We start from the raw sequence: 27,427 nt of genomic DNA, 5'->3' as shown, positions 1-27,427 counted from the left end.
CCTCATTTGACAGATGAGGAAGTTCAGCCCCAGAGGGGAAGTGCCTCTCCCCAGAGTAAGGTGGAGACCATGCTGGGAAATGACATCTCACACCTTGCTCAGCTGCACCGGACTTCCAGGAGGTAACAGCCCCCAGGAGGCTCAGAAAACCCGAGGCACCCGGAGTCCACCCACTGACGCTGGTCTCGGGGACCACGGGGTGACTCTCCTTCGGGGCTTGGGCTCCATCGGCACCTGCCCCGACTTGCCTGGCTGTCTTAGACGTCAGGGACAGAAGCAGACCCCCGGGCAGCCTTCGTGACAGCGGCAGCAGCAGGGGAAGACTGGTCTGTCCCTGATTGCAGGTGACATTTTCTATGAATCCTCAACTTCCTCCCGATTTGACTCAGAGTGGCAGCATGGGCTGGTTGGGGAAACCTCGCTGTAGGCAGCCCAGGAGCCGTCCCCAAGGGAGCTCGACTTGCGTGTCCCCACCTCCCTCCCTTGGGTCGGCTGCCTGCTGCCCCGGAATCAGGGCCGGGAAAGTACCAAGAGGCCAAGATGACAAGCTCTAGGAATCACCCTGCAGCCACTGAGCAAAGTGCTCACGGAAGGCTAGAGCTGCACTCAGGAGCCCAGGCCAGTCCCTTGCCAGCTGGGTAATTTCCCTGGCCTCAGTGTACCTCTCAGGGGAATGGGAGCAATAAGAGTTTCTTCCTCACAGGGCTCTTGAGAGCAGTAAGTGATGGAAGCGCTTGTCCCATAGCCACCCACCCCGTAAGCATTCAGCAAGCTATGGCCACTGTTATAACTAGATTATTCTCCAATCCTCATCAAGTGTCTCTTGGAGAAGCTAGAAGGGAAGTTACAGCATTTCTTATGAGTGGAAGTGAACAGGAGGTGAGGGAATGTCTGTAGGACTGGCCTGGAATAAGCTGTGTGCTCCCGGGGCGGTGAGGCAGGGGTGGAGGTGCGCACAGTGCAGCCCTGGGCTCCACAGAAGGCTTGGTGCTCTTGAATCTGGCCAGTCATCCCAGCTGCACAGGGGACACCTATCACCCTGGAGCTGCTGCAGACCAGGTCATTCACTCGGTCCCTCTTTGATTGAATAAGTCCTTGTTGAGGGTCTGTTTTGCATTATCTTCATGAGGTGGTATAAAGCGCAAAGAATATATGGTCCTTGTCCTGGGGTTGTTGGAGGAAAGCAGGGACTTGGCCCAGTGGCAGGTGGCACCACCTGGCCATAGCAGGGAAATCACATCAGATGATGCTGGTGGTTTGTGGAAGTGGACTGAAGGAAGGGATGGGGTTTTTAAGATGGGAGGTGAGTCTGAGGGGATCAGACTCTGTTGGGTGGTGCCAGCTGCTGAAAGGAGTCAGAAAGGGGTTTACCAGATGGATAACCCCCTTGATTTACCAGATCTTCTTGCTGGTGATAGGTTTTCCAGGTGGCTCAGTGGTAAAGAATCTGCCTGCCAATGAAGGAGATGCAAGTTAGACCCCTAGGTTGGGACGATCCCCTGGAGAAGTAAACCCACTTCAGTATTCTTGCCTGGGAAATCTCATGGACAGAGGAGCCTGGTGGGCTACAATCTGTGGGGTCCCAAAAGAGTCGGATACAATTTAGAGACAAAACAACAACTTGCTGGTGATGCTTGTGGGGGTGGGGTAAAGGAAGGATGGAGAGGTCCAGAATGTGAGTCCAGCGGAGGCCCCTCACTACCTGTTTGGGCTTGGGGGAGTGCTTTGGTTTCTGTGAGCCTCATTGTCTTCGTCTATAAAATGGGCATAATTATAATAGCATCCCAGGAATGAACGTATTGAGTTCCCTCTGTAGAGCACTTAGCACAGAACTGGCCGCATCTCAAATCCCCGAGCTCGTGCCTGCACTCCCCCACCCACCCATACTCCACCCTCACCAAGCTTAGTGTGCAGCTATAGCAAAATTCTGGACTCCCGGAGATTCTGTCAGTGTGCTCCCTCCCCTGTGTCCTGTTCTTTCTTAATCATGATCCCCAGAAGCCCAGCTCAGGTGTTAACTGATGAGTTTACTTATACTGTGGTGTTAGTAGCATATAACTGCATTCAAATAAATGTTTATTTTCTGCCTTCGGGGTTCACCACTGCTTGCCCAGAGAAAACTGGAATTGCAGGCGAGGATGCTCCTCCTGCCATGATACCCCTCCAGCTGTACTGATGCCGCTCTGCCACCAGCTGGCCCTCCCCACTCTCAGTTGGCTCACACCTCCTCTCTGTGTGTGGATGAAGGATCTGGCAGCACAAGAGAAGCTTCTTAGCCTGCAAACCACCTAAAGTTGCATATTGCTGGTGTTTTCTGGGAAAGCCAGGACTTTCCAGGAAGGAAGGGTAGCTTGGTCTGAGCCACACAGCTGGGTTTAGATGCTCTTGCTGTGCAGACGTGGATCAGGGCTGCCCCAGGAGGGGTGCTGGGTCCTTGAAGGTGTGGGTAGCCCTGGGTCCTGACAGCTGCAAGAATCACAGCCCAGCGTGGGGTCGAGTTGGCAGTCAGAGAGCCACCACGGGCTCCTGTCCTCAGGGCTGGCTAGTGCTGTGTGGATGAGAAAAGCCAGACAGGCCAGAAAGAGGCCCCACAGCCAGAGAGAAGCAGAAGCAGCGCAGGGGCCTCAGGGCTCCCAGGCCCATCCTCTTTCATGTACAAGATGTTTCCTCTCTTCACCAAACATTAGAAGAACACATATTGCCAGAATATTCTATTTCAGCCTTTTTTTTTTAAAGCCTTTCATATATGAGGATTTTCTTGATAACATTCCAAATAAACAGATATTCTGCCTTTGCCTGCATATCTCTGGGGACAGAGAGCTCATTGCACAGCCAGTTGGCCTGCTCTCTGACTCCAGTGGAAGATAGATCTGCTTCCTACAGCATCTGAAACTTCCTCTTATGGCCCCATGGAGTCATACAGTGGCGCCTGTCTCGAGCCTTGGAGATGCTGATATAACATCTCCAGAATGATGGAGGCATCTCCAGATGACATCTCTGGAATAGCTATAAGAATATCTATACTTCTACGGATTATGAGCAATGCTAGTCCTTCCTGTATGTCCTCCTGTGCTGGGGCATCCTAGGCTCTCCACATGACGCCCCTGCAGACCGACAGCCTCTGGGGCCTGGGTGCAGTGCAAGGGCCAATTGTCACATGTCCCCCATGTTCCTCTTCTAGAGTGTCTGTGTGTAACCGGGTTCACCTCATTTCTCGCTGTCTTTCCTGTCTGCAAGAATACTTAAAAATGATTTTCCTTTCAGCTGTGACTTCACTGGTGTTTTATCTGTAAATATTTGTTCCTTTCCAATATTTTGGCACTCTGCTTCTGACGCTATCTTTGACACACTACTTAAGAGACTCCTTAACAAGAATGCATGAAAATGCCTATTGTATACTATGATTAATACCATCAGTGCTGCAGCAAATACTTGTGTTTTCTTACTGTCTGTAGGAAAAGGATCTGAAAACTGAAGGGTGAAATTGCCATTGCCTTGGCGTCCTTGGCTGGGCCTAGGAATGGGATGAATTTGATGAAAGATACTTGCTATCTCCATAACAGAGCGTATTCCCTCGATCCGTGACTTGGTCCTCACTAAACTGTTAGTTCTACATTATTAATTGAGCTGCTCAGAGCTCTAAACAGCTCTGTCTGCTTGATCAGTGATATTCTAAGAGGGGAGCATTAGGTCCTCTATCTACAATTATATTTCTTTCTCTACTGTTTTGCATTTCTGCTTGTTCCCATCATGTACAGAAGTACATGGAACATAGATTTTATATTTTAATTGTTTATTATAACATTTACCTTGTAGGGTCTCCATATTAAAAAAATTACACCGTCACATTTCCTTCTTTTCTAGTGGTCTGTGTATCTGATAATCCATAGATGATCTCATCATTTTACTCAGCTTATACCTTTTTTTATGGGTGTTTCTTATCAACACAAGATGATTGGGTTTTAATTTTTTTAAATCAGATTCCCCCCTTGACAGGAAGTATTGTAGTTAATAAAATTATTAGCCAGTATGGCATCACCTACTCGATGGACATGAGTTCGAGTGAACTCCAGGGGTTGGTGATGGACAGGGAGGCCTGGTGTGTTGCAATTCATGGGGTCGCAGAGTCAGAAAAGACTGAACCACTGAACTGAACTGACTGAACTGATTATGATTTGATTGTAATTGTTACATTTGTCTAAACCTCCATGGGGTTGCCCCTCTACTCTCTATATTGAGGTGTTGCAGTTTTTTTCTCTTTGTTTCTATAGTGAATTTTCTCTTCCTTTTGTCCCTTTAAAATAGACAAGATAATGTAGCCTAAATAACCACTCTAGAAAATAGTCAAGTTTAAGGACTACATTTATTTCTATTAATAGCTCTCGCAACTTTGGGAGAATTGTGTTAAAAGATCTTCCCTCCTCTTCACCCACTCTCTGGCCCTTGAATGATCATCTGGCAGTTTGAGTCTCTTTCACACGGTTCCTTCCTCCTGAAAGTGAAGTTGCTCAGTCGTGTCCGATCTGCAAACCTGTGGACTGTGTCCAGGGATTTTCCAGGCAAGAGTACTGGAGTGGGCTGCCATTTCCTTCTTCAAGGCATCTTCCCAACCCAGGGATCAAAACCGGGTCTCCTGCATTGCAGGCGGACGCTTTACCATCTGAGCCACCAGGGAAGCCCTTCCCCTTCTGTTACACACAATTTTGATGATGTGATGACTGACATGCAGACAGAGGAAACCTTGCTTTTATCATGGATTTGTTTCTTGTGGCTATTCTCTGGTCTCTTAAGTGGCACCAGCTTCTCGCCTGTCCAATTCGTTGTCATATTATGCTTTGTTCTCAAGTCCCTCTGATGCTACGTGTTAACATCTTTGACCTGGCAAGATGTGTGCCTCATCAGCTGAGCATCTTTCAGTTCAATGCATTCCTTTCAATTCTGTGTAAACCTCCCTTCCGTCCCCGCTGTGCCTCCAACACACACTCAGATGTTGCTTCTTTGAAGGGAAAGTCAAAAGCTGTTGCTAATTTTCTTTTACCCCAGCATTTAATACATTAAACCATTTAAAAGTTGTTTTCATTTTATTATTAATTAGAAAAATACACACACACATAAAAGAAAAAGAGAGATAAAGATAAAAGATTTAGAAATCACTCACCATTTAACTGTTTGAATGCAACCAGTGTTTGACATATGGAAATTTTTTTTCTAGGTTTTTTCCCTGTGCGTGGGTTTTTTAAATCATATTTGAAATCATTCTGAATGTATAATTCTGTAGTTTGTGGGTTCTTTATTTAACGTAGTCAGCATAAACATAATATAGTCAGGCAAAAATTTTCCATTGAGTAGATTTACCGTAGTGAAATTGAGCTCTTGTTGACATTCAAATGAATGCGTGTATTTTTTGCTATCAGAAAAAGATGCTAAAGTGAACATATTTCCGTACACATTTTTTCCTTTTTTTGCATAATTTACTTAAGGTAAATTTTTAGAATCACTGAATGAAACCCTAAAAAAGATTTCTAGGGCCTGTAATATAAGTTATCAATTTCCCAAATTTGGGTACATATCTGTATGCTCACTAGCATATTGATTATTATTTTATGGAATCCTTGTCAGCATCTCTAGATAATATAAGCAAAAAATTTATTTATTCATAAATTTTATGGGAACCACTTGTGTCTTTTTCTGTTAATCTATTGTGTGTCTTGATATTACTCATCTTTTAACACTCTTCATAGCAAAGGAACATCATTTATCTAACTTATTTGTTGTGTTTTCTTTCCTTCAATATATTCTTAGATGTTAAGCTTTTTTAAACAAAAAGAAATTTTCTAATTTTTGTACAGTCAAACCTGTCCTATCTGTTTTCTGATTCTTTTGCTTTTCAATTATTCTAAGTTGCAAAGAGCTTTTCCTTCCTTCCACTGGCTTTTATGAATTGGCCACTAACTAAGTTTTCATGTAGTTTTTCTATGGTTTGATCTCTTGAAGTTTTTTTCACTTATGAATTTGGAATTTCTTTTTCTACTTGGTATGAGATGAGGATTCGAAAGTTAGTTTTTAGCCCTCAAATTCTTCACTGCTAGTCTTAACATCATTTATTGACTAAGCTTTCTATTTGAGTTATTTTTTATTTATTGTTCTTATACTTTTCCCTTTTTATTGATTGATTTTTAAAATTTTTATTGGCGTTTATTTGCTTTACAATGTTGTGTTAGTCTCTGCTGCACAGTGAAATGAAGCAGCTGTATATATATATATGTGTGTGTGTGTGTGTCTGTATGTATATATATATGTGTGTGTGTGTGTGTGTGTGTGTGTGTGTACATATATATATATATCCTCTCCCTCTTGGACCTTCCTCCCACCCCACCCTCCCATCCCTCTAGGTCATCACAGAGAACCAAGCTGAGCTCCTTCTGCTATACAGCAGGTTCCCACTAGCTATCTATTTTATACATGGTAGAAGGCAATGGCAACCCACTCCAGTACTCTTGCCTGGAGAGTCCCATGGATGGAGGAGACTGGTAGGCTGCAGTCCATGGGGTCGCGAAGAGTCGGGCATGACTGAGCGACTTCACTTTCACCTTTCACTTTCATGCATTGGAGAAGGAAGTGGCAGCCCACTGCAGTGTTCTTGTCTGAAGAATCCCAGGGACGGGGGAGCCTGGTGGGCTGCTGTCTACAGGGTCGCACAGGGTTGGACACGACTGAAGCGACTTAGCAGCAGCAGCAGCAGTGTATATATGTCAGTCCCAATCTCTCAATTCGTCCCACCTTCCCCCTTCCTCCTCTGTGTTCACATGTCCATTCTTTACATCTGTTTCTCTATTCCTGCCCTGGAAATGAGTTCATTTGTACCATTTTTTCTAGATTCCACATCGATGCGTTAATATACGACATTCGTTTTTCTCCTGACTTCACTTTGTATGACAGACTCTAGGTCCACCAGCGTGATGGAGAGGGTGTGGAGAAAAGGGAAACTTCATGCGCTGTTGGTAGGAATGTGAACTGATACAGTCACTGTGGAGAACAGCATGGGGGTGCCTTAAAAAACTAAAAACAGAGTTACCATATGCCCCAGCAACCCCACTACTGGTCATATACCCTAAGACTTAGTCTTTCGGTTGTATCCTATTCTTTGAGACTCCATGGACTGTAACCTAGCAGGCTCTTCTGTCCTTGGGATTTCCCAGGCAAGAATATGGGTTGCCATTTCCTTCTTCAGAAGATCTGCCTGACCCAGGGGTCGACCCTGCATACCCTGCATTGGCAGGCAGGTTCTTTACTGCTGAGCCACCAGGGAAGCCCATAGTCTGAGCAAACCAGGATTCAAAAGGACGCTTGCTTTGATTCAGGGGAATACCTCATTTCTTCTTACTGTTTCTGTTGGTTGTCTACTTGCAACTTCCGGTTGTCGGCAAGTGCCCAGTTTCAATAAGAATGCCTCTTTTTGTTTTTTGTTTTTTTTTGTTTTTTAAACTATTAAATGCAACTGCTGCTGCTGCTAAGTTGCTTCAGTTGTGTCCGACTCTGTGCAACCCTGTAGACAGCAGCCCACCAGGCTCTCCCGTCCCTGGGATTCTCCAGGCAAGAACACTGGAGTGGGTTGCCACTTCCTTCTCCAATGCATGAAAGTGAAAGGTGAAAGTGAAGTCGATCAGTCGTGTCTGATTCTTCTCGACCCCATGGACTGCAGCCTACCAGGCTCCTCCGTCCATGGGACTCTCCAGGCAAGAGTACTGGAGTGGGGTGCCATTGCCTTCTCCGATTAAATGCAAAGTTGGCTGTTAATGTGAACAGGTTACTCTTTTATCAGGTGTAAGAAGTATCCTTCTCTTCCTCCATTTAAATGACTTGTGGAAAAACTATCATACAATGCGATGGCTTTTCATTTTTGTCCTAATGATGTAACGCACAGTATTAGCAAATTTCCTAACATTGGAAAAAGGTCTTACATTTCTATGGTGAATATGACTTGGTAAAATGATGAGCTATAATTTTAGTATATTGAGTTCTATTTGGTAATATTTTAACTCAGATATTTGCATCTATATTCATACATGCGTTTGAGCAGTTTTCCTCTTTTGTGCTTCATTTGTCAAGTTTTGGTGTTTGGATAAATTAGTTTCATAACAAATTCTTGATTGTCATTATCTTGTGTATCTGAAGAGTATGGGAATTATCTGGTCCTTGAAAGTTAAAATATGTTAGAGCCCCCCACCTTTAGATATATTAAAATCTATTTATTCTTTGATAACATTCTCAGTTTTACTCATGGCTTTTGATCTAATCAATACCACTTGTGTTAATTCTTGTATTAATTGTGGTAAGTTATGTTTTGCCCCTAAATTGTCAACTACCTCATGGTTTTTAAGTGGATTAGTAATACAGTAATTTCTTTTTATTTTTTTCTCTCTCCTCTATTAGTCTTAGAAGACCTTCTCATTTCTAGTTTTGCTTGAATCTTGTTTATCGATCACAATTATTAGAGGTGTTTGTATTGTTTAATTTACTCTTCAACTCCCTCTCTCTGCCAAAAAATTAAATTGACAGATTTTGGTTATTTTCCTCTTTGCTAATTCTTTTATTTTCACTTTTATCTTTATACAAATTTCCCCAATTTCTCTATTACTTTAGTGTTCTTTTTTTCCCTAAATGCCCATGTTGACTGTTTCAATCATTTATTTAGTTTCCTTTAAAAAAAAAAATTCAAGCTGTCTGGGTTATGTATTTATCTCTGAGAATAGTTCTGGCTGCATCTTGTGAAATTTTTTTTAAGCAATCAATCCAGAAAGCTCTTGTCATTCTTGATTATGCCCCATGCATTTTGTTTTGTAATCCTGGCTTTACTTAGTTTTTTAAAAGCCAATTTTGTTTTTTATTTCCTAGGCTTCTCTGTATTGTGGTCAGAGTATATACCCCACAAAATTTCTGCCTTTCTTTTAATGGAAAGCTTTGTTCTTGCTAGACAGGTAATTTATCTTAACAACTCTTTCTCGGATATTTGAGAAAAAAACAGACTGCTTATTTATTTAAAATAAGATCTAAGAGCTATTAATTAAATTATATTCATTACATTATTTATATAATTCTGTATCCTAATTTACATTTTGCCAATTTGATCTGTTCAAATCTATTCCATATTAAAATCTGAAACTGCCATATTTTTGCCAATGGCTCTTGAATTTTAACAGTATTACTTTATGTACTTGTATACAACATCTAGTACATAAAATTACTATATTTGTCTTCACAATTTTTCTTTTATTAACATAAAATAAGCTGTTAATCCTGATGCGTAGTTTTATTCTTAATTCTACAGTGCCAGGTATGAATATTGCCACTCGGACTTTCCTTTTGCTCATATTTGTCTGATATCTCATCATGGGACTTCTACTTTGAATATTTCTGTCATTAAGTAAGTGTGTCCTTTATAAGCAAGAAAGAATTGCATTTTATTTTGTAATTGAACTGAAAACATTGGTTAATTTTTTAAATTTGAAATCTTCAAAGTTTATTTGGAGAATGTAATTGATTTTATTGATGTAATTTCTATGCTTGGTTGCTTTTCCCCATTCTATTTACTCCTTGACTGTTTTGTCTGATTTGTTTCTCTCTATCAATTTTAGTGATTTTGAGGATAAGCATGCTGTTTTTAATAGTCAGTTGTTAGGTCAAGGTTTAAAAAACCTTATGCTTTCTGTAACTATCAAAGTTAAAAAAGAAGACAGAACAATTACTTTTAATTTCCCTTTTATGTAATGTTTTCTTTTCCTGTGTCCCAGTACTCTCTGTCATGCTTGCCCTCTGCAACCGAAGAACGTCTCCCTTCTTCGTTACTTTATCTGAGGTATTACAGCTTGTCTTTTTTTAAAGACATGGAAGATCTCTTGGGGCTTCCCGGGTGACACTAGTGGTAAAGAACCCGCCTGCCAATGCAGGAGACTCAAGAGATGCTGGTTCGATCCCTGGTTCAGGAAGATCCCCTGGAGGAGGGCATGGCACCGCACTCCAGTACTCTTGCCTGGAGAATCCCATGGACAGAGGAGCTTGGCGGGCTACGTCCACTGGGTGGCTCTGAGTTGGACCCAACTGAAACAACTTAGCATGCACGCAAGATGTCTTTTACTTTTTTTTCTTCTAAATCTGTAACTATATTCATCATAGCTTTGGTCTCGTTCCAGTTTCCTGTTCTGATTCTCTGAACTTGCCCATCTTGATGTTTGCATCTTTTATTGTTGGCATCTCTTGGAGAGCTAAAGTTCTGCCTCTTGGAGGCAGCTTCCCCACTCCGTCCCCCCGGAAGCCATACATACCTAGTTGGCTTTCTCTGATCTTCACACCTGAACAGCCACCCAATTGGGCATGAAGTTCTTGTGCTCAAATTTAACCCCTTGAAACTTTTCTGGTGTAATTTTTTTCAGAGAGGTTTCCAGGAAACTTGGCTTATTTATTCACAAATGTTTTAAGCTTTTATATTAGTGACATTTAAAGATGTTAAGTCCTGGAGGAGGGCATGGCAACCCACTCCAGTATTCTTGCCTGGAGAATCCCCATGGACAGAGGAGCCTGGCGGGCTACAGTCCATGGGGTCGCAAAGTCAGACACAGCTGAGCGACTAAGCACAAAGATGTAAGTAGGACATCTGAGAGTGACTTTCTTTCCAAAAACTGCATAAAACATGGTTTCTCTAATCCAAGTTCTCATCTCTGTGGTGTAATTCAGCCTACCTCTCAGGCACCAGCTGCTTGTGGTTAACAAAGTTCCTCTCAGGCCCTTCAGGTCTGTTCACAGACCCAATTTGCTTGATCCATGACCTTTCGCCATTCATCTTATTTGCTTCCTAGTATGAAGCTGGGACCAGGGCCCTGGTGACTGACAATCCAACTGGGGTCATGCCCACCTTGGGCTGGTTCTACCCAATGATGGGGCTCTGAGAAGGCACTGGTCCTGGGAGATTCCTGCTGGACATGGAACTTGAACAGGTGACTTGTGCTTCTGGTCTCTTCGATGACCTGGCCCATCATTCTCAGAGCTGCGCTATGGTCTGAAGTTCTACCCAACTCTTCCTTCCCTCTCTCCTTACACAGGTGTCAGACTGCTTTTCGGTCTGAGGGCTCTTCCTGTCCACTCCTATTTTTGTTGTTGTTTAGTCACTAAGTCCTGTTCGACTCTTTTGTGACCCTATGGACTGTGGCCTGCCAGGCTCCTCTGTCCATGGGATTCTCTGGGCAAGAATACTGGAGTCGGTTATCGTTTTCTCCTCCAGGGTATCTTCCTGATCCAGGGATCAAACCCACAGCCTCCTGCATTGACAGATGTGTTCTTTACCAGTGAGCCACCAGGGAAGCCCGTACACTCTTGTCTCTCGCCTTTTATCCTTCACCGGCCTTTCCCTTAATATATCTGTCAAATGTCTAATACTGTCTCAGCATTTGCTTCTTGGCCTCCACCCCTGCACCATCTTACAGTTGATTCAATCAGCTGATTCAGTTGATTTCAGCGGATCCCAGAGCTGGCCAGAACAGGTGCCATCAACAGCCCCAGACAACAGGTCTAGAGTGGGTGGTTGCTAGCCACCACTACAAGTGGATTGCTTTTTATTTGCAGTCCATCTTTGGGGGGAAAAAATGACTTTTATGTCTTGCTGCAGCCTGGAGGTTTTTTTAATCCTATTCCAATGAAGTTCCTGATCTTTTTAGAAAAAAGATTTTTAAAAAGATGGTTTCCTTGAACTTTCAGAGGGAATTCAGGGGATTAATTTTTCAGATTCTTTGCTCACTCTACCATTAGCTGGAAGTATTTTTTTTTTCAACCTAATTTCTTATTGCCAATCCATGGTGTGCTTTTCTAGCTTCAAAAATTAACATTTGAAAAGCTCACATTTGAAGTCGTTCAGCAATTCAAATGTGACCTTTAGGATTTCCCTGCTGGAGGACACTGATAGCTGACTTGTATCTTTTCCACACGAATAATTGGTACAGTCAATTCAGACAAGTCCTGGCATCTTAGAACCATTTTTTTTCCTCTGTTAGTTTTTCATCAATTTGCTCAATTCAGCCATGTTTTGGGCTTGAATTTGGGTTTATCTTTAAACATCACTAATTTTTTTTTCTTGGCCACTTTAGTTCTAATCTTTGAATCAGAAGCAGTGAGCTGGGTTCACCCATGGAGTCTGCTTGAGCATGACCCAGCCCCAAACGGATGCTCCAAGTTCCTTTCTCTTTAAGCACAAGCTTGTATTTGCTCTTATCTTTGTGGTTCTTGGTTTTTTGTTGTTTCTGATGTTGAAGGTGACTTCTCTTAGCCAAATGAGTCTTCCTCTTTGGTGTTGCAACACTTTCAGTTAGATCCAAATTGGGTTCTTGTCTGTTCTTTTTGTCATTTTTCAAACTTATCTTGTTGCTTCCAAACTATTCTAGCTGTTGTTGTTGTTTTTTTTTTTTTTTGAGATAAGCTTGTTGGATAGTTTGGGATATTCAGTCAGGAGGGGGCAACCCGCCAGCTTGCAGTTAATTTATTCCAGGCTTCCTAGGGTTGCGGCAGTTAAGTTACACCTGGGACCTACACTGCACAACTCCAGGAGGTGCCATTCACACAGACCACAGGAGTCTGAAGCTTTTAATATGAGTCAGTACCTTTTCTTAGATCTTCCATGACATAAACCTATAAGAAAAGTTAGCACATAGGAAAGTGTTGAATTTCTGAAAAGGCACCAGATAATGTATATTATGTATTTACTATATAGTGCTCAATGGATTATATATATATATATATATATTTCTGTTTTTGCCAGCAGTTAGAGAGGGTTTGGGAATGATATTCTATACAGGGTCTTAAAAATACTCAACTGCTGCCTTCCCAAGGGCTTGTGATCTCTATCCGTCTGCTGGTATCCAGCGACTATCTGCAGCCACACCTGCAACCTCGGACCTCTTGTTCCTGAAGCCAGCTTTAATTTTCTTTCTGTTCAAAGGCCTTTCTTTGCCTTAGGGAGATCTCAAGCCTTCACTTCACTTCCCGGTGACTCAGTGGTGAAGAATCCGCCTGCAATGCAGGAGATGGAGGTTCGATCCCTGGGTGGGGAAGATCCCCTGGAGGAGGGCATGGCAACCCACTCCAGTATTCTTGCCTGGAAAATCCCATGGACAGAAGAGCCCAGTGGGCTACAGTCCATGGGGTCACAAAGAACTGGACATGACTTAGAGACTGAGCACACACACGTGCACAAGCCCTCAGTTCACTTCCTTTGGGAATGTTTTTTCTTCCATGTTTTTCCAGTCTCTGTGTGGTTTTCTTCTTGGAGAGCAAGAGGCTCTAGCAGCTTCAGACTTTATCCTCCGAATTTCAAATCCCCAAGAAGAAGCCCCAACACCCTTCCTAGAAACCCAAGCAAGAAGTTCATTACTTTTCATCTGCTCTGGGTCAAATATTCACCCCTGGGCTTATAAATGAACCAATGACAGTGTCCTGGGAATGTGATGGACTGATTGCCACCAGCCCTACAGTTAGGGGTGGGGTCAGCTCTGTCCAACCTTAGGGGTGAGGGTGAGGTGGAGCAGAGGGTCAACATACAAAGAGAAACTGAGTTCTGAAAACAGCATTTGAAGCTGTACAATCTGCAGCTCAAGTCAGCAGTGCCCTAGTTTTCTTGTTTCCAGTTCTGTGAAATTCTCTCTTTGATGAAACCAGTTTGGGTCAGGACTTATGGTCTTGCTGATACTTTCAACAGAAAGACTTCTGATAGGAGAAAAGGGAACAGAGAAAGGGTCATGCATATTCTGTTTTTGTAAAAGATAAAGACACATACACACACGTGTGTGTGGTATATATAATATATATATCCATATATATATATATCACAGTGATTACATCTGGGCAACAGAATTAGAAGGTGATTTTCCTTCCTGTGTTTTCTAATTGTTGTTCGGAGAGCATAGATTGCTGTGTGATAAAGGGGATGTTTTCATGAGTCTTGACAAAGTTGTTTGACTCCATTAGTTCTAGAGAGTAAGAGGAGCTTCATCTCATCTATTGTTGACATTGTAGGAAGGAATATGAGCCAGCAAAACCAGAGCGAGAACTGCTCCTTCGAAGATGTGGACGACCTGATGAAAACCGTGCAGTTGGCTGTCCAAATCCCTACCTTCCTTCTTGGTCTGCTCCTCAATGTGCTCGCCATCCGAGGCTTTAGCTCCTTCCTGAAGAAGAAGTGGCCTTGCTACACTGCCACCTCCATTTACATGATCAACCTGGCAGTCTTTGACCTCCTGCTGGTGCTCTCCCTCCCATTCAAGATGTTCCTGTCCCAAAGGAAGGGCTCATTCCTTCCCTTCTGTACTCTGGTGGAGTGCCTCTACTTCATCAGCATGTATGGGAGCATCTTCACCATCTGCTTCATCAGCGTGGACAGATTCTTGGCCATCCGGTACCCAATCCTGGTCAGCCACATCCGGTCCCCCAGGAAGATCTTTGGGATCTGCTGTATCATCTGGGTGCTGGTGTGGGTTGGGAGCACTCCTGTCTATAGCTTCCATGGCAAAGTGGAAAACTACACATGCTTCCATAACATGTCTGATGGCACCTGGAGCGCCAAGGTCTTCTTCCCTTTTGAGGTCTTTGGCTTCCTTCTTCCCATGAGCATCATTGGTTTCTGCTCCTCCAGGAGTATTCACATTCTGGTTGCTCGTCAGGACTACACCCATGACTGGGTCCAGCAGAAGGCCTGCATCTGGACTATTGCGGTCAACCTGGCTGTCTTTGTGGTCTCCTTTCTCCCTGTCCACCTGAGTTTCTTCTTGCAGTTCCTGGTGAGGAATGGCTTCATCGTGGAGTGCAGAACCAAGCAGAATATTAGCTTGTTCCTGCAGTTGTCCATGTGTTTCTCCAATTTCAATTGCTGCCTGGATGTTTTCTGCTACTACTTTGTCATCAAAGAATTCCGCGTGGACATCATGACCCACCGGCCTTCCAGAACCCAGCTAGTCCACCAGGATACCATGAACACCATGGTTAAGGGAAAAAAGTCATGCCTGGAGGAAGGAAACCTTAACCCAAATTCCATAGGGAATATCCCTTCCCAGGGCTCTGATGTGGTGGGCTGACAAGTGGTGCATTTACTGGTGTGCCCTCCCTCTGATGCTTACTTGAATGCCATCTTTGCTCACTGTGGCCCCAAAACCTTTCCTCTGAACTCAGACAACTTGACATAAGCCACTCAGTGTCAGTATCTGGGGAACTCTGAAGAACCCAGGTGAATTCTCGATTTCTCAGTCTCCAAAGCAGGAGGCCTTTGACTATGTGGATCACAACAAACTGTGGTAAATTCTAAAAGAGATGGGAATACCAGACCACCTTATTTGCCTCCTGAGAAACCTGTATGCAGGTCAGGAAGCAACCATTAGAATTGGACATGAAACAACTGGTTCCAAATTGGGAAAGAAGTACATCAAGGCTGTATATTGTCACCCTGCTTGTTTAACTTGTATGCAGAGTACATCCTGTGAAATGCTGGACTGGATGAAGCTCAAACTGAAATCAAGATTGCTAGAAGAAATATCTACAACCTCAGATATACAGATGATACCACCCTAATGGCAGAAAGCAAAAAGGAACTAAAGAGCCTCTTGATGAGGGTGAAAGAGAAGAGTGAAAAACCTGGCCTAAAACTCAACATTTGAAAAACAAAGGTCATGGCATCTGATCCCATCACTTCATGGCAAATAGGTAGGGGAAAAGTGGAAACAGTGACAGATTTTATCTTTTTGGGGTCCAAAATCACTGTAGATGGTGACTACAGTCACAAAATTAAAAGATGCTTGCTTGCTCCTTGGAAGGAAAGCTATGACAAACCTAGACAGCATATTCAAAAGCAGAGACATCACTTTGCCGACAAAGGTTGGTAGAGTTGAAGCTGTGGTTTTTCCAGTAGTCATGCATGAATGTGAGAGTTGGACCATGAAGTAGGCTGAGTGCTGAAGAATTAATGCTTTTGAATTGTGCTACTGGAGAAGCTCTTGAGAGTCCCTTGGACTGCAGGGAGATCAAACCATTCAGTTCTAAAGGAAATCAACCCTGAATATTCATTGGAAGGACTGATGCTGAAGCTCCAATACTTTGGCCACCTGATGCGAAGAGCTGCCTCATTGGAAAAGACCGTGATGCTGGGAAAAATTGAGGGCAGGAGGAGAAGAGGGCGACAGAGGATGAGATGGTTGCATGGTATCACTGACTCAATGGACATGAGTTTGAGCAAACTCTGAGGGTTACTGAAGGACAGGGAAGCCTAGTGTGCTGCAGTCCACGAGGTCACAAACTGTCAGATACGACTCAGCAACTGAACAACAACAAACGTACGAGGCAGAAGAACTGGGACCGTCTGAATAAGGCTGTTTCCCATCTCTCCTCTGTCCTTCTGTTGGCCTAGAAGATTCTGGAAAGGAAGAGAGTTAAGAGAGAGAATCAGGAGAGTTGGGCATGGAGGAAAGATGGAGTGGGAGGGACTGATGAAGCTCCTTTTTAGTTTGGGAATCCCGGGGTGGAGTGGTTGGACTTTCTGGTCTCTTCTGGGGCTCTGTTGACCAATGACCACACAGAGATGCCAGCAGAGGGGGTGACTGGGGAGAGTAAGAATGCACAGAGAACCCCAAGTTTTCTATGGGCTTTGGAAAGGCCTGAGAGGTCACCCAAACCTTCCTGTCCCCAGGAGAAAGCTGCCGAGGAACTGAGGGGGACTGGCGTGGACCAGGCTGTGTGAAGCTGTGGGCACTGTGTGGAAGCAGCGGGGACAGAGTGAAAAGCTGTTGGTGGCACCTGAGAGCCATGAGGGGACAGCATATACCTGGGAAAGGCAGGCGACAGGCCGAGGGCTGGAAGTGGACAGCCCATTCCTCGTTGCTATCTGAGCACCCGCTGCGTGGAGTTTGAGCACTGGCCCAGGGGGGAGGCGAGGCAGTAGCGACAAGCCTGGGAGAGGAAAATTCCCGGACATGACCAGCTTGCTCTCTTGAACAGGCTGGGATGTTGTTGGTTTAGTTTCAGTTTTAGATTTAGTTGGATTAATTTCCTTGAGAATGATGAGAAGGAAGCTGGCTTGATTTGGTACAGCCAGAGAACAGCAAGGTGTTTGACTTGCCCATCAGAGTCCTGGCTAGGCAGCTGGCCACGGTGGCACTGTTCACAGAGCTGTCCCTGTTCTGTGGCTGGGAGGGAGAAGATGGGAGAGCCAGGGACAGGGGTGAAGGACCCATCACAACGAAACAGGGCTCCTAGCAGTTCCTGGTTGGAAACTGTAAATGATTGACTCAGGGTTTGGACTGGGCTTCTCTGACACTCTAGACAAGGTACGGCAGTGACAGCTGAAAGCCTGCCGATGACTCAGCTGCTCTGGGGAGTGAAATGATTATCAGGATAAATTATAGGGTGGTTTGCAAGATGGAGTGAGTGGGATGAAATGTGATGAATGAGACGATGTGCACAGAGGGGAAGTCTTTAGGAGGAAAAGCAGCCACTTTCTACCTGCAGCATAAGAGGGGAGGGGATGGGGGGCATGCAGTGGGGAGAAGAGGGTGATTTAGATAAAACCCTGAGTGGGGAGGAGGCGAGCTTGGGTAATCGCCCAAGTCTTGAAGTGCTGGGGTTCTGCTGGGGTGGGGTGTGGGGTGGGGGTGGGAGCGGCAGGAAGGATGGAGGGCAAGGTGGCTTCCTGCCTGAGAACCCTCAATTTCACCGAGAGCTGTTGACAAGGAGGAGCCTCGCCTTCTCCTGCCTCCCCTGTGGTCAGTGGTCAGGTCCCACTCCGTGGGGCTGGAGGGAAGGGTGAAGAAGAAAGGGTAGAAATGGAGCAGTGATCACGCCCAGGACCAGAGACTTTGCCCCTCAGACAGGGCTTGCATGGGGTGCCAGACAGAGTCAGGGCTCTGTGGACCCCGAGATGAGTACTGCCCAGCTGCCCCAAGCCCCGGACACTGCTCCTCCTGCCTAGGGCTGCACAGTCCCACAGCCATCCTGGACGGAGGCACACCTGTGCCACTCTCAGAAAGACAGACATGCATCAGCAGGACACTCGGCTGGATGCGGTCAGAGGCCATGGTGGGTGGAGTTATGAGTCGCCCCTCCCCCAGTTTCTCTCTTTGCGCCAGAAGCTGGGAGCCTGCCTGGTGGAGCTGAGTGGACAGTTGATGCCACCATTGCATTCAGGGCCAGACAGGCTTCTAGAGAGGAAAGGGATGAGGGGACCCTGACAACCCATCATCCCCAGTGATGAGGGGACCCTGACAACCCATCATCCCCAGTGATGGAGATGTCTGTAAGCATACAGTCTTGTCTTGTGGGCAGCATGACTCTGCCTGAGCCAGGAGACAGAGGGAGGGAGGGGAGTCTAGACTCAGAAATTGTGCAATTAGCTGTTAGGTGTAGGTCCTTGGGGGGCTGTGATGGTATGGAGTGGATGTGAAAACTGTGGGCCTGTGGGTGAGCCTTGGGGACCCTGCGACTGATCCCAGTACTCTCAGGGGAGGAGATGGACCTGCTCTCTCTCCCCAGGGGGACCCACCCTGGCCTGCGGGGCGGGGCTGGGCACAGGTCCAGTGCTGCAGGCCAGGCTGCTCTGTAGGAGGGTCCACCCTCAGGGCTCAGCCTGGCCCATAATCAGCAGTCAGGCCCAGCTGGCACAGAAGGGGCAAAGGGGCAGGATTAGGATCAGGGTGCTGATGAAGCCACCTGCAGCAAGTAGCATTCAGTGAGTTGGGGACAGCTGTGGAAAAGCCAAAAGTGCCACCACTAAAATCAGTGCAGCCTTAGGGATGTCGTCCGGGCATAGGTGTCACCTTATTTGTACTCCTAATCTGAAAAACTCTGAGATACACTCGGTGTACGGACATGTGTGAAACTGAGACAATTAATTGGAAACAAAAATTTGATTGATCTGATTTTCCAAGTAAATAGATTCCTGTGATGCTGAGTAATAAATAGATTCCTGTGATGCTGAGTAACCTTGTGTTAGGCTATACTTATTGGTTCCAGAAAAGAGCTGGCAGCTCATGGCCCTCGTCAAGTGACCCAGTAATCTTGGTCAAAGGAACTATGAAGGCGCCAGGTCAAAGAAGCCACCTAGACACTGAGCCTGGGACCACAGAGAACTACACTCTGGCCTCACGAGCATAGCTGGGACCTGTCCCAAGTGGCCAGGAGCCAGACCCTGCAGGGTCACAATGCAGCTCCTCACAGTCACGTGGGTATGTCTGGTTCTCTCTGGTGGCAACTGGGCCACACGGACCCCACAGGCTGTGGTGCTGAGTCCACTGCACCCTGCTACCGCCATCTAGTCTCACCAACACTGTGACGCTGGAGCCACCTCCAAAGGCTCTGGCTCCTCTGCACACATTGTGCAGCCGAGCACAGGAGACCTGCTGACGTGAGCAGGCTGAAGACACAGGGCCAGTTCTCCAGGAGCCTTCCACCAATGACCCCTCCCTGCTCTGACTGCCCACTGAGTGAGTCCATCTCGCCCAGGTTAGATCTGATTTTTCCTTCATGCCTCATCCCACCTGAGTCCTTCTGACCCATCCAGCACTCCTGGAGAATGTGAACAGCCAGGTGCTGGCCGTTCTCCTGAGCCTCCCAGAATCTTAAGCCCAGCCCAGCTATGGCCTGGGAGCCAAGGGACGACTGGGGACACCCTTGCTCCGTGACAGCTGTTGTGGACTGAATTATGTTACCCACCCTCCCCACCAAATCAGGTTTATTACTTTCTTGGACTCCAAAATCACTGTGGATGGTGACCACAGCTGCAAAGTTAAAGATGCTTGTTCCTTGAAAGGAAAGTTATGACAAACCTAGACAGCATATTCAACAGAGACATCATATTCAGTGGAGACATCACTTTGCCTACAAAGGTCTGTAGCGTCTAAGCTATGCTTTTTCTGTAGTCATATGCAAATGTGAAAGTTGGACCATGAAGAAGGCTGAATTCAAGAATTGATACTTTTGAATTGTAGTGCTGGAGAAGACTCTTGAGTCCCTTGGAGTGCAAGGAGATCAAACTAGTCAATCCTAAAGGAAATCAACCCTGAATATTCATTGGATGGACTGATGCTGAAGCTCCAATACTTTGGCCCTGATGCAAAGAACCAACTCATTAGAAAAGACCCTGATGCTAGGAAGGATCGAAGGCAAAAGGAGAAGGTGGCAGCACAGAATGAGATGGTTAGATAGCATCACTGACTCCATGGACATGAACTTGAGCAAACTCTGGGAGATAGTGAAGGACAGGGAGGTCTGGAGTGCTGCAGTCCATGGGGTTGCAAAGAATCTCAAAGAGTCAGATACAACTTAGTGACTCAACTACAGCAACCCTAATCTGTATGTTGAAGCCCTGACCCCCAGTATGATGGTATTTGGGGATGGGACCTTTGGGAGGTACTTAGGTGTAGATAAGGTCCTGAGGGTGGAGCCCTTGTGTTGGGATTAGGGCTCTTATGGGAAGAGACACGAGAATGCTTGCTTCCTCCCCCTCCTTTCACTGAGAAAAGGCTCTTTGAGGACACAGTGAGAAGATGGCCTTCTGCAACACAAGGAGAGAGCCTTCAGCAGACATCAACCCTGCTGCCACCTTGATCTTGGACTTCCAGCTGCCAGAACTGTTGTTAAAGCCACCAGGCCTGTGGTATTCTGCTCTGGCAGCACAAGAAGGCTAAGACAACAGCCATCTTCGGCTGACCCAGAAGCCACCCCACGTCTGGACCACGATGTCCCTTCAGGGGGTAAGGATGGACCCTCCCTTGGAATATCGGCTTGCAAGGAGCTTTTACATGGAGAATGCTAGTCCACAAACTACACTCGCCACTGTATTCCTGTTGAGTCTCTCTCTCTCCGGAGACCTGTGAAGCCGAGAGTCGTTGTATGAATGCTATGTAGCTGCCGCAGGATACAAATGACATTTGCAGTGAGATGACAGCCTCGTTACCACAAATAAACAGAGTGCACGGAGGCTTGAAATGGTTGAGACCTGGTGGGCGACTGTAGAGACTAACAGAGGTTAAAAAGCATTCTGTTGAAAGATAAGTGAAGAGAACAGTTGAGAGGCGCAACTGTGTGGGTGTGAGGAGAGTCTGGTGTGCAGAACAGTTAAGAGGTAGCGACAGAGGCGTTCCCACATAGGAACCGTATGGGGATGGCGGTCATACCCACATCAGAACCCCCTCCATCAACCCAAGAGCGTAGGCTGTGCTCTGGGCTGTCACCTTCCAGGGCGACTATTAGACCCCACTTCTGAGGGGCATAGAGGACTCAAAGGTCTGCAGAAAAGTGCCACAGAAGATCTGGGAAAGGGGGGTTGGGAATAACCCCTGAAACCTCCATCACAGCCGCCTCTTGCTTTTTTTCACCTAGAGGCAGCTTCTCCAGTGTTCACAGAATGCAGAGCCGTGAATGGACATTTGATGGAGAGCGTATGGCAGGCAGGTCAAGGTGGGCGCAGGAGCTTGGGGTGGAAGGACCAACAGACGTCTTTTTGCCCTAACACTGGCCTGAGCATCCCATCCCCGCCCCCCCGCCCCCCACCATAAGCCTGCGAGATGTGTCCTCCACACAAAGACACTAAGAGAGCCTATAGGGCGCTTGATCGGGAGCTAAACGTGCCCCTCAGGGCTTTGAGGTCTTCGAAACTCAGGGGAGGGGCCCTGAGTTCACCCTGAAGCCTCAGACAGACTTTGTTTTGTGGCCCTCGCAAGCAACCCTGCAGGGAGGCTGGGAATCCGAGGGGCAACTATAGTCATGCAAGAGGGACCTCAGGGTGCGTCTGTGTAATGGATGTCTCTGTGAAGTGTGTTCCCGGCCAGAGAGCCCTCTCTGCAGGCGGCACATTGTGGATGGTGGTGCACAAACACGTGTGTGCATGGCCTTTCATTCAAGGTGTGAGGGCCAGTGGAAGCCACAGAGAAGTCAGGGAAGATATGCAGTTATCAGCCTTGACCTGGCTAAATGCAGAGGATCCAAGAAGCTGATTGTCGTGGCTGGTGGTGCCTGAATGACCCTGACTTGGGAAACATACAGACGTCCAGTGACCCAGGGACCATCGTGTGAGGTCCAGGTCCAACCACAGCTCTAAGGGTGGATGGTGGGGTTTCGTCCTTCCCTGAAGGACAGAGAGGCCTCATGGCCAAGGGTCTGGGATGGTCAAGGAAGCTTCCAAAAGACCTGGCACCAGACAGGTGGGCAGACCACTCCCAAGATGTGCAGGATGTTGTTGGCCCTGGATTCTGGGAGGGGCCACCTCCAACAGCAGATACAGGCCTCTTGGCTGTGCTTTCCTTCCCATTTTTCTGAGTCCTCAGCACAGACTTCCAGTGGTAGCTGGGTTCGGCTCTCACTGATTGGAATCACGCACATGCAGCAGAGCGGAGCAGGTGTAAATGCAAAGCCAGGAGGCCTATGGGGACCTTGTCAGCACGTCCGGGGGCAGGAGACCCAGCAGTACTTGGGGAGGGAAAACTGGCAGGAAAATGCACTCCTGCAAACTAATAAAAGATGGGAGCAAGGTGATCATTCTTGGAGTATTAAGAAAATTTGACTTCAAAGGCTGGGACATTGAAGTCACGTGGATAAAATGGGGATGAAAATTGATGTCACGGAGCTGGAAACTCTTGATATTGCTCTTTTTTTTAAAGACTTTTTTGGATGTGAACCTAAGTTTTTAAAGTCTTCATTAAATTGGTGACAATATTGCTTCTGTTTTATGTTTTGGCTTTCTGGCCACGAGGCATGTGGGATCTTAGCTCCTGGGCCAGGGATCGAACCACATCCCCTGCACTGGAAGGTGAAGTCTTAACCACTGGACCACCAAGGAAGATTTCCTCCCTGGGATCTCATGCTACAAACCCATTTCTAGAAAGAGACTAGTGCCTAACCAGTAGGGCTGCCATAACAAAACACTGAGGGGCTTAAACAACAGAAATTTATTTCTCAGTTCTTGCAGTCTAAGTTCAAGGTCCCGCAGCATGTGGTTTCTGGTGAGGGCCTTCAGGCACCTTTTCACTGTGTTCTCACAAGGTGGCTCAGCTGGTAAAGAATCTGCCTGCAATGCAGGAGTCCCTGGTTCGATCCCTGGGTTGGGAAGATCCCCTGGAGAAGGGAACAGCTACTCTCTCCAGTATTCTGGCCTGGAGAATTCCATGGACTGTGTAGTCCATGGGGTCACAAAGAGTCAGACATGACTATCAACTTTCACTTTCACAAGGCAGGGAGAGAGGGCAAGAGAGGCAAGCATGTGAGCTCTGGTATCTCTTCTTAAAAGAGACAAGCATGTGAGCTCTGGTATCTCTTCTTATAAAGACACCAATCTTGTCAGATCAGGGTCTCAACTTTACGACCTCATTTTACCTTAATCGCCTCCTAAAAGCCCTATTTCCAAATGCAATCACATTGGGGGTTAAGTCTTTAACACAGAAGTTTTCTTTGCAGGGGAGGGACAGTTCAGTCCCTTGCATACAGATTTACTCTGTGACCTGGAACAAAAGAATCACTGTGCTTCTTTTGTTTCTTCAATGCATACATAACCTGCTCTGAGCTCAGCAAGCCTTTCTGTAGCTCCAGCTACAGTATTATAGTATATTCTGTGTTACAGTACTGTATATTACAGTATACAATATATTCCAGCTCCATCATCTGGGGCTCGCTCCCTCTCCCAGGACATGCCTAAGCCCTTGGAATGGGGTCCCTTGATGGCTGCCCTATTTACAGGGGCCTCTGAGTCTCAGGTTCTACTAGTCACAGCCACGGTGTCCATGTAACAGGCTCTTCAAACACTTGGGCAAGAAGCTCCTCCCTGCAGCCCCTGAGAACTCAGTGTTAAGTGGTCTTTCTTCTTCAAGCCCGAGGCTCTCTTTGGCCATCCTGACACTCCATGGGGTGGCAGAATCTTGTCCTGGCTGTTCCAAGCAACCAGCCCAGGTCTGCACTCTCCCAGATTTGGGGGCTGGTGCTCTAATCTTGAGCCCAGCCCACACTCCTCTGTACCCCCCAGCCCCTAATCCCACAGGGCTTTTTTTTTAACTTGACCTTTGGACACAAAACCTGGCTTCCTTTTCAGGTAGAGGTAACAGAAGAGACTTCTCACCAGTGCGCCCTGGTCCTGTAGTCCTGATGGGCAAGTGCCCTTCGCTTCTGCAACGGAAGCACTTTCAGCTCCGACTCAAGTCCACTATTTCCTGAACAGCCGCTGTGTGTCCACTCCTGTGTGAGACAAAAAGGACAGGACTGGGGGCTCAGAGCCCTCTGAGAGCTGTTGAATACATGGGGATCAGAGAACAGGGTGAGTCCTGAACCCATACCACCTGTAGATCTTGTATGTGGCCTGTGGTTTCTAGACTTAAAAATGACAGGCCATGGTGGTCATGGCCTAATGATAAAAGAGGAGCGACATCGGGGCTGGGTCCCCCAAGTGTCTCTACAGAAGCACCCCAACGCAAGCTGACTTAGCTGTGGGCTCACAGAAGGTGTCCTGAAGCCTGTGGTCTGAGTGGCCAAGACCGTGGGGCTCTGGTGGTGCCCACAGATCCCCCAATTGCCACCCACACCTCCTCCCAGCCCCTCTCTCGCCTCTGGAAGACCTGGCTTCCTCCCCGGACTGGAGCCTAAGGGCATCTTGCAGGTTGGGTTTCCTGAAAAGCTAGCTGCCTCTGAGATGGAGCTTAGCAAGTGGGTGGTTTTTCAAGGAGCCTCCTAAGCAGTGGGGGTGGGTGGGGAAGCCGAGCTGGGATGCAGGTCTGAAGATGCCTCAGCCAGTGCCCACAAGACCCCTTCAGCCCTGAGGTCTGTCCTGAGTTGTCCCAAGTTGGAATGGGACCCATGCCTGCAGACCCCAACTGACCCAGTCTCAGATGTCAGCCTTGGAATTCATGACCTAGCGTAAGAGGCTCCTTGCACCGAGGGCCTAAGAGCTCCTGGGCAGTAGGTCACTGCAGGAGGCCCGGGCTGCTCGCCTCCACCCAGAAGTGAGCAGGCCTAATGCTCAAGCCACTCGGCTGGATGTCCAGCTGGGTCTGGGAGGCGTGATTGAAGGATCATGCGTGGCTGGCCCCAGGAAGCAAGTGGATGGGTCTGGGAGAGGTGGGAAATCACAGAGGGCACAGTGAATCACCTTGTTTCAGAAAGGAAAGCAAAATGGGCAGCTGGACAGAGAAAGCCCTCCTGAGCAGAGGTGGTGAGAGATGTTAGTGCTTCAGAGAGACCAGACCAAGGGGCCCTGCCTTGAAATGTCTTTGGGACTCTGTGAGGGCGTGGAGTATGTTCAGGGCAGCTCCCTCATCCTGAGTGGGCCAATGGGGCTGGGGCTGAGTGGTGGGCTTTCTCAGCACACAGCTAATGCCTCTCATTTCCTGATAGCTGGACAGCACAGAGGATGAGCTGAAAAAGCCCTGGTATCCGTCATGTGAGTGATGTCCAATCCCAAGGATCAAGTTCAAACATGTCACCTATTCAGGGCTCCCTCCTCCCTTGATTGGGATACTTGGGGGCTGTTAGGGACTGAATATTTGTGCTCCCCTATCAATTCATATGCTGAAATCTGCCACCACCCCCGCTCCCCAGTGTGATGGTATTAGGATGTGGGCCTTCCGGAGGTGATTAGGGTCATGAGAGTGGTGCCCTCATGAACGGGATTAATGCCCTTATCAAAGAGACCCCAGAGAGCTCCCTCACTCCTTCAGCTGTGGGAGGACACAGAGAGAAGTCAGCAGTCCAGGACTGGGAACAGGACCTTCACTGAATCCCAGCCGTGCTGGCACCCTGATCCCAGACTTCCAGCCTCAAGAACTGAGAAATACCTTGGTTATTTAAGCTGCCCAATCCATGGCATTATGTTATAGCAGCCTGAAATAAGACAGGACCCAGTGTAGTGATTAGGGAGACAGAAAATGCTGGGATTCCCAGGTGGCACTGCTGCTGCTCAGTCACTTCAGCTTGTCCGACTCTGTGCGACCCCAGAGACGGCAGCCCACCAGGCTCCCCCGTCCCTGGGATTCTCCAGGCAAGAACACTGGAGTGGGTTGCCGTTGCCTTCTCCCTCAGGTGGCATTAGTGGTAAAGAATTCGCCCGCCAGTGCAGAAGATTTAAGAGACTTGGGTTCAATGCCTAGATTGGGAAGATCCCCTGGAGGAGGAAATGGCAACCCACTCCAGTATTCTTGCCTGGAAAATCCCACGGACAGAGGAGCCTTGTAGGCTACAGCCCATGAGGTCACAAAGAGTCAGACACCACCGAGCACACACAACTACTTGAGAAAATTGTTATTTACAAACATTCCCCTTCAGAAAACGAACCATTTGGGAAAATCCTTGTAGTTGAAAATGGTGGAACTGTTCCAAGAGACAAGGTGGCTGTGGCCTGTTGCCTCAGAAAGGGAGGAAGGAGGGAAGGAGACTGTTAGGAAGCAGGAAAGAACCAGAAGGATGGCAGAGGGCGTGTGTGACCTGGACCACCTGTAGTTCATGGTGGACATCTTGCAGCGCCTGGTGGGAGCAAACATCATAAAACCGGGGAAGGAGGGTTTGGTGGCTGGCGGCCAGAAGCAGCACGGGAAAGAGAGATGCTGAAGGAGGTGAGCCCTGGAGTGTGTGTCTGTCCTGGGGAGAGTTCTGCCCCCTCAGCCCCCTAAGACATTGGGGTTCCAGTCTGGTTTATCCAGGCCTGCAAGGGACAGGGGAACCAGGGTGAACCTAGGGACTGAAGATTGCCTGGTGCCTGTGGGATCAGACCTGGCCACAGCCACCCCAGGTGAGTTGAACACTTGACCCCCTGAGACCACCTCCCTCCTGTGGACTGAGCTGGCTACGGCCCAGCCCTCAGCCCTCGAGGATGAGCTACACTCTATTTGAGCTTCCCGGGACCTTGCAGACAGTCTGTCTGAGAATGGCGAGAGCTCAAGTACTGGGTTTAAAAGGTCAAGGCTGACTCCTGGCTCCTACCGGGACTGCTGTGTGCTCATGGCCACGTTATCCCATTCAGTGCACCGTGCCTTGGCTTTAAATGGAAATAACAGCTCTCGCTACAATGCAGCAACACACAGAAAATGTCTGGCATGTAGTAAGGGCTCCATAAATATTAACTCTTTGGATTGTGGTGAGGTTCTTCTTCTTAAAACAAAAAAAGTGGCCAGTTGGTCTCTGAGTGGCCGTGGATCTTAATCAATTTTGTGGCACGGGTTCCTCCTGTAGTCAGGGGAAGCCCATGGACCTTCCCCAGGATCATAGTTTTAAATGCATGAAGCAAAATGCAGAGGATGTCAAAGGAAACCAAATATACTGAGATACCTTGATCAGAATTTAAGAGTAGTTATATAACAATACAAGTGCTTCTTTGCTGAGAACTTGGATAACATCTAGTGACAGGTTCAATAACTTATCGTGATCTTGAATTAGTGAT

General features: G+C 47.1%; 1 protein-coding gene across 1 annotated transcript; it reads left to right on the top strand.

The window, feature by feature from the left end:
* Positions 1–52: 52 nt before the first annotated feature.
* Positions 53–22,728, top strand: GPR55 (G protein-coupled receptor 55). The gene is made up of 2 exons (XM_027963983.3): positions 53–344; positions 14,056–22,728. Exon 2 carries the CDS (start codon positions 14,064–14,066, stop codon positions 15,108–15,110), a length of 1,047 nt encoding a protein of 348 aa, XP_027819784.1. The 5' UTR covers positions 53–344; positions 14,056–14,063; the 3' UTR covers positions 15,111–22,728.
* The last annotated feature ends 4,699 nt before the right edge of the window (positions 22,729–27,427 follow it).

Source organism: Ovis aries, chromosome 2 (genome assembly GCF_016772045.2).
Source record: "Ovis aries strain OAR_USU_Benz2616 breed Rambouillet chromosome 2, ARS-UI_Ramb_v3.0, whole genome shotgun sequence".
In the NCBI taxonomy this organism is placed as follows: Eukaryota; Metazoa; Chordata; class Mammalia; order Artiodactyla; family Bovidae; genus Ovis; species Ovis aries.
The sequence above is the reverse complement of the archived record's forward strand: the minus strand, read 5'-3'. Positions and strand labels throughout refer to the sequence as shown.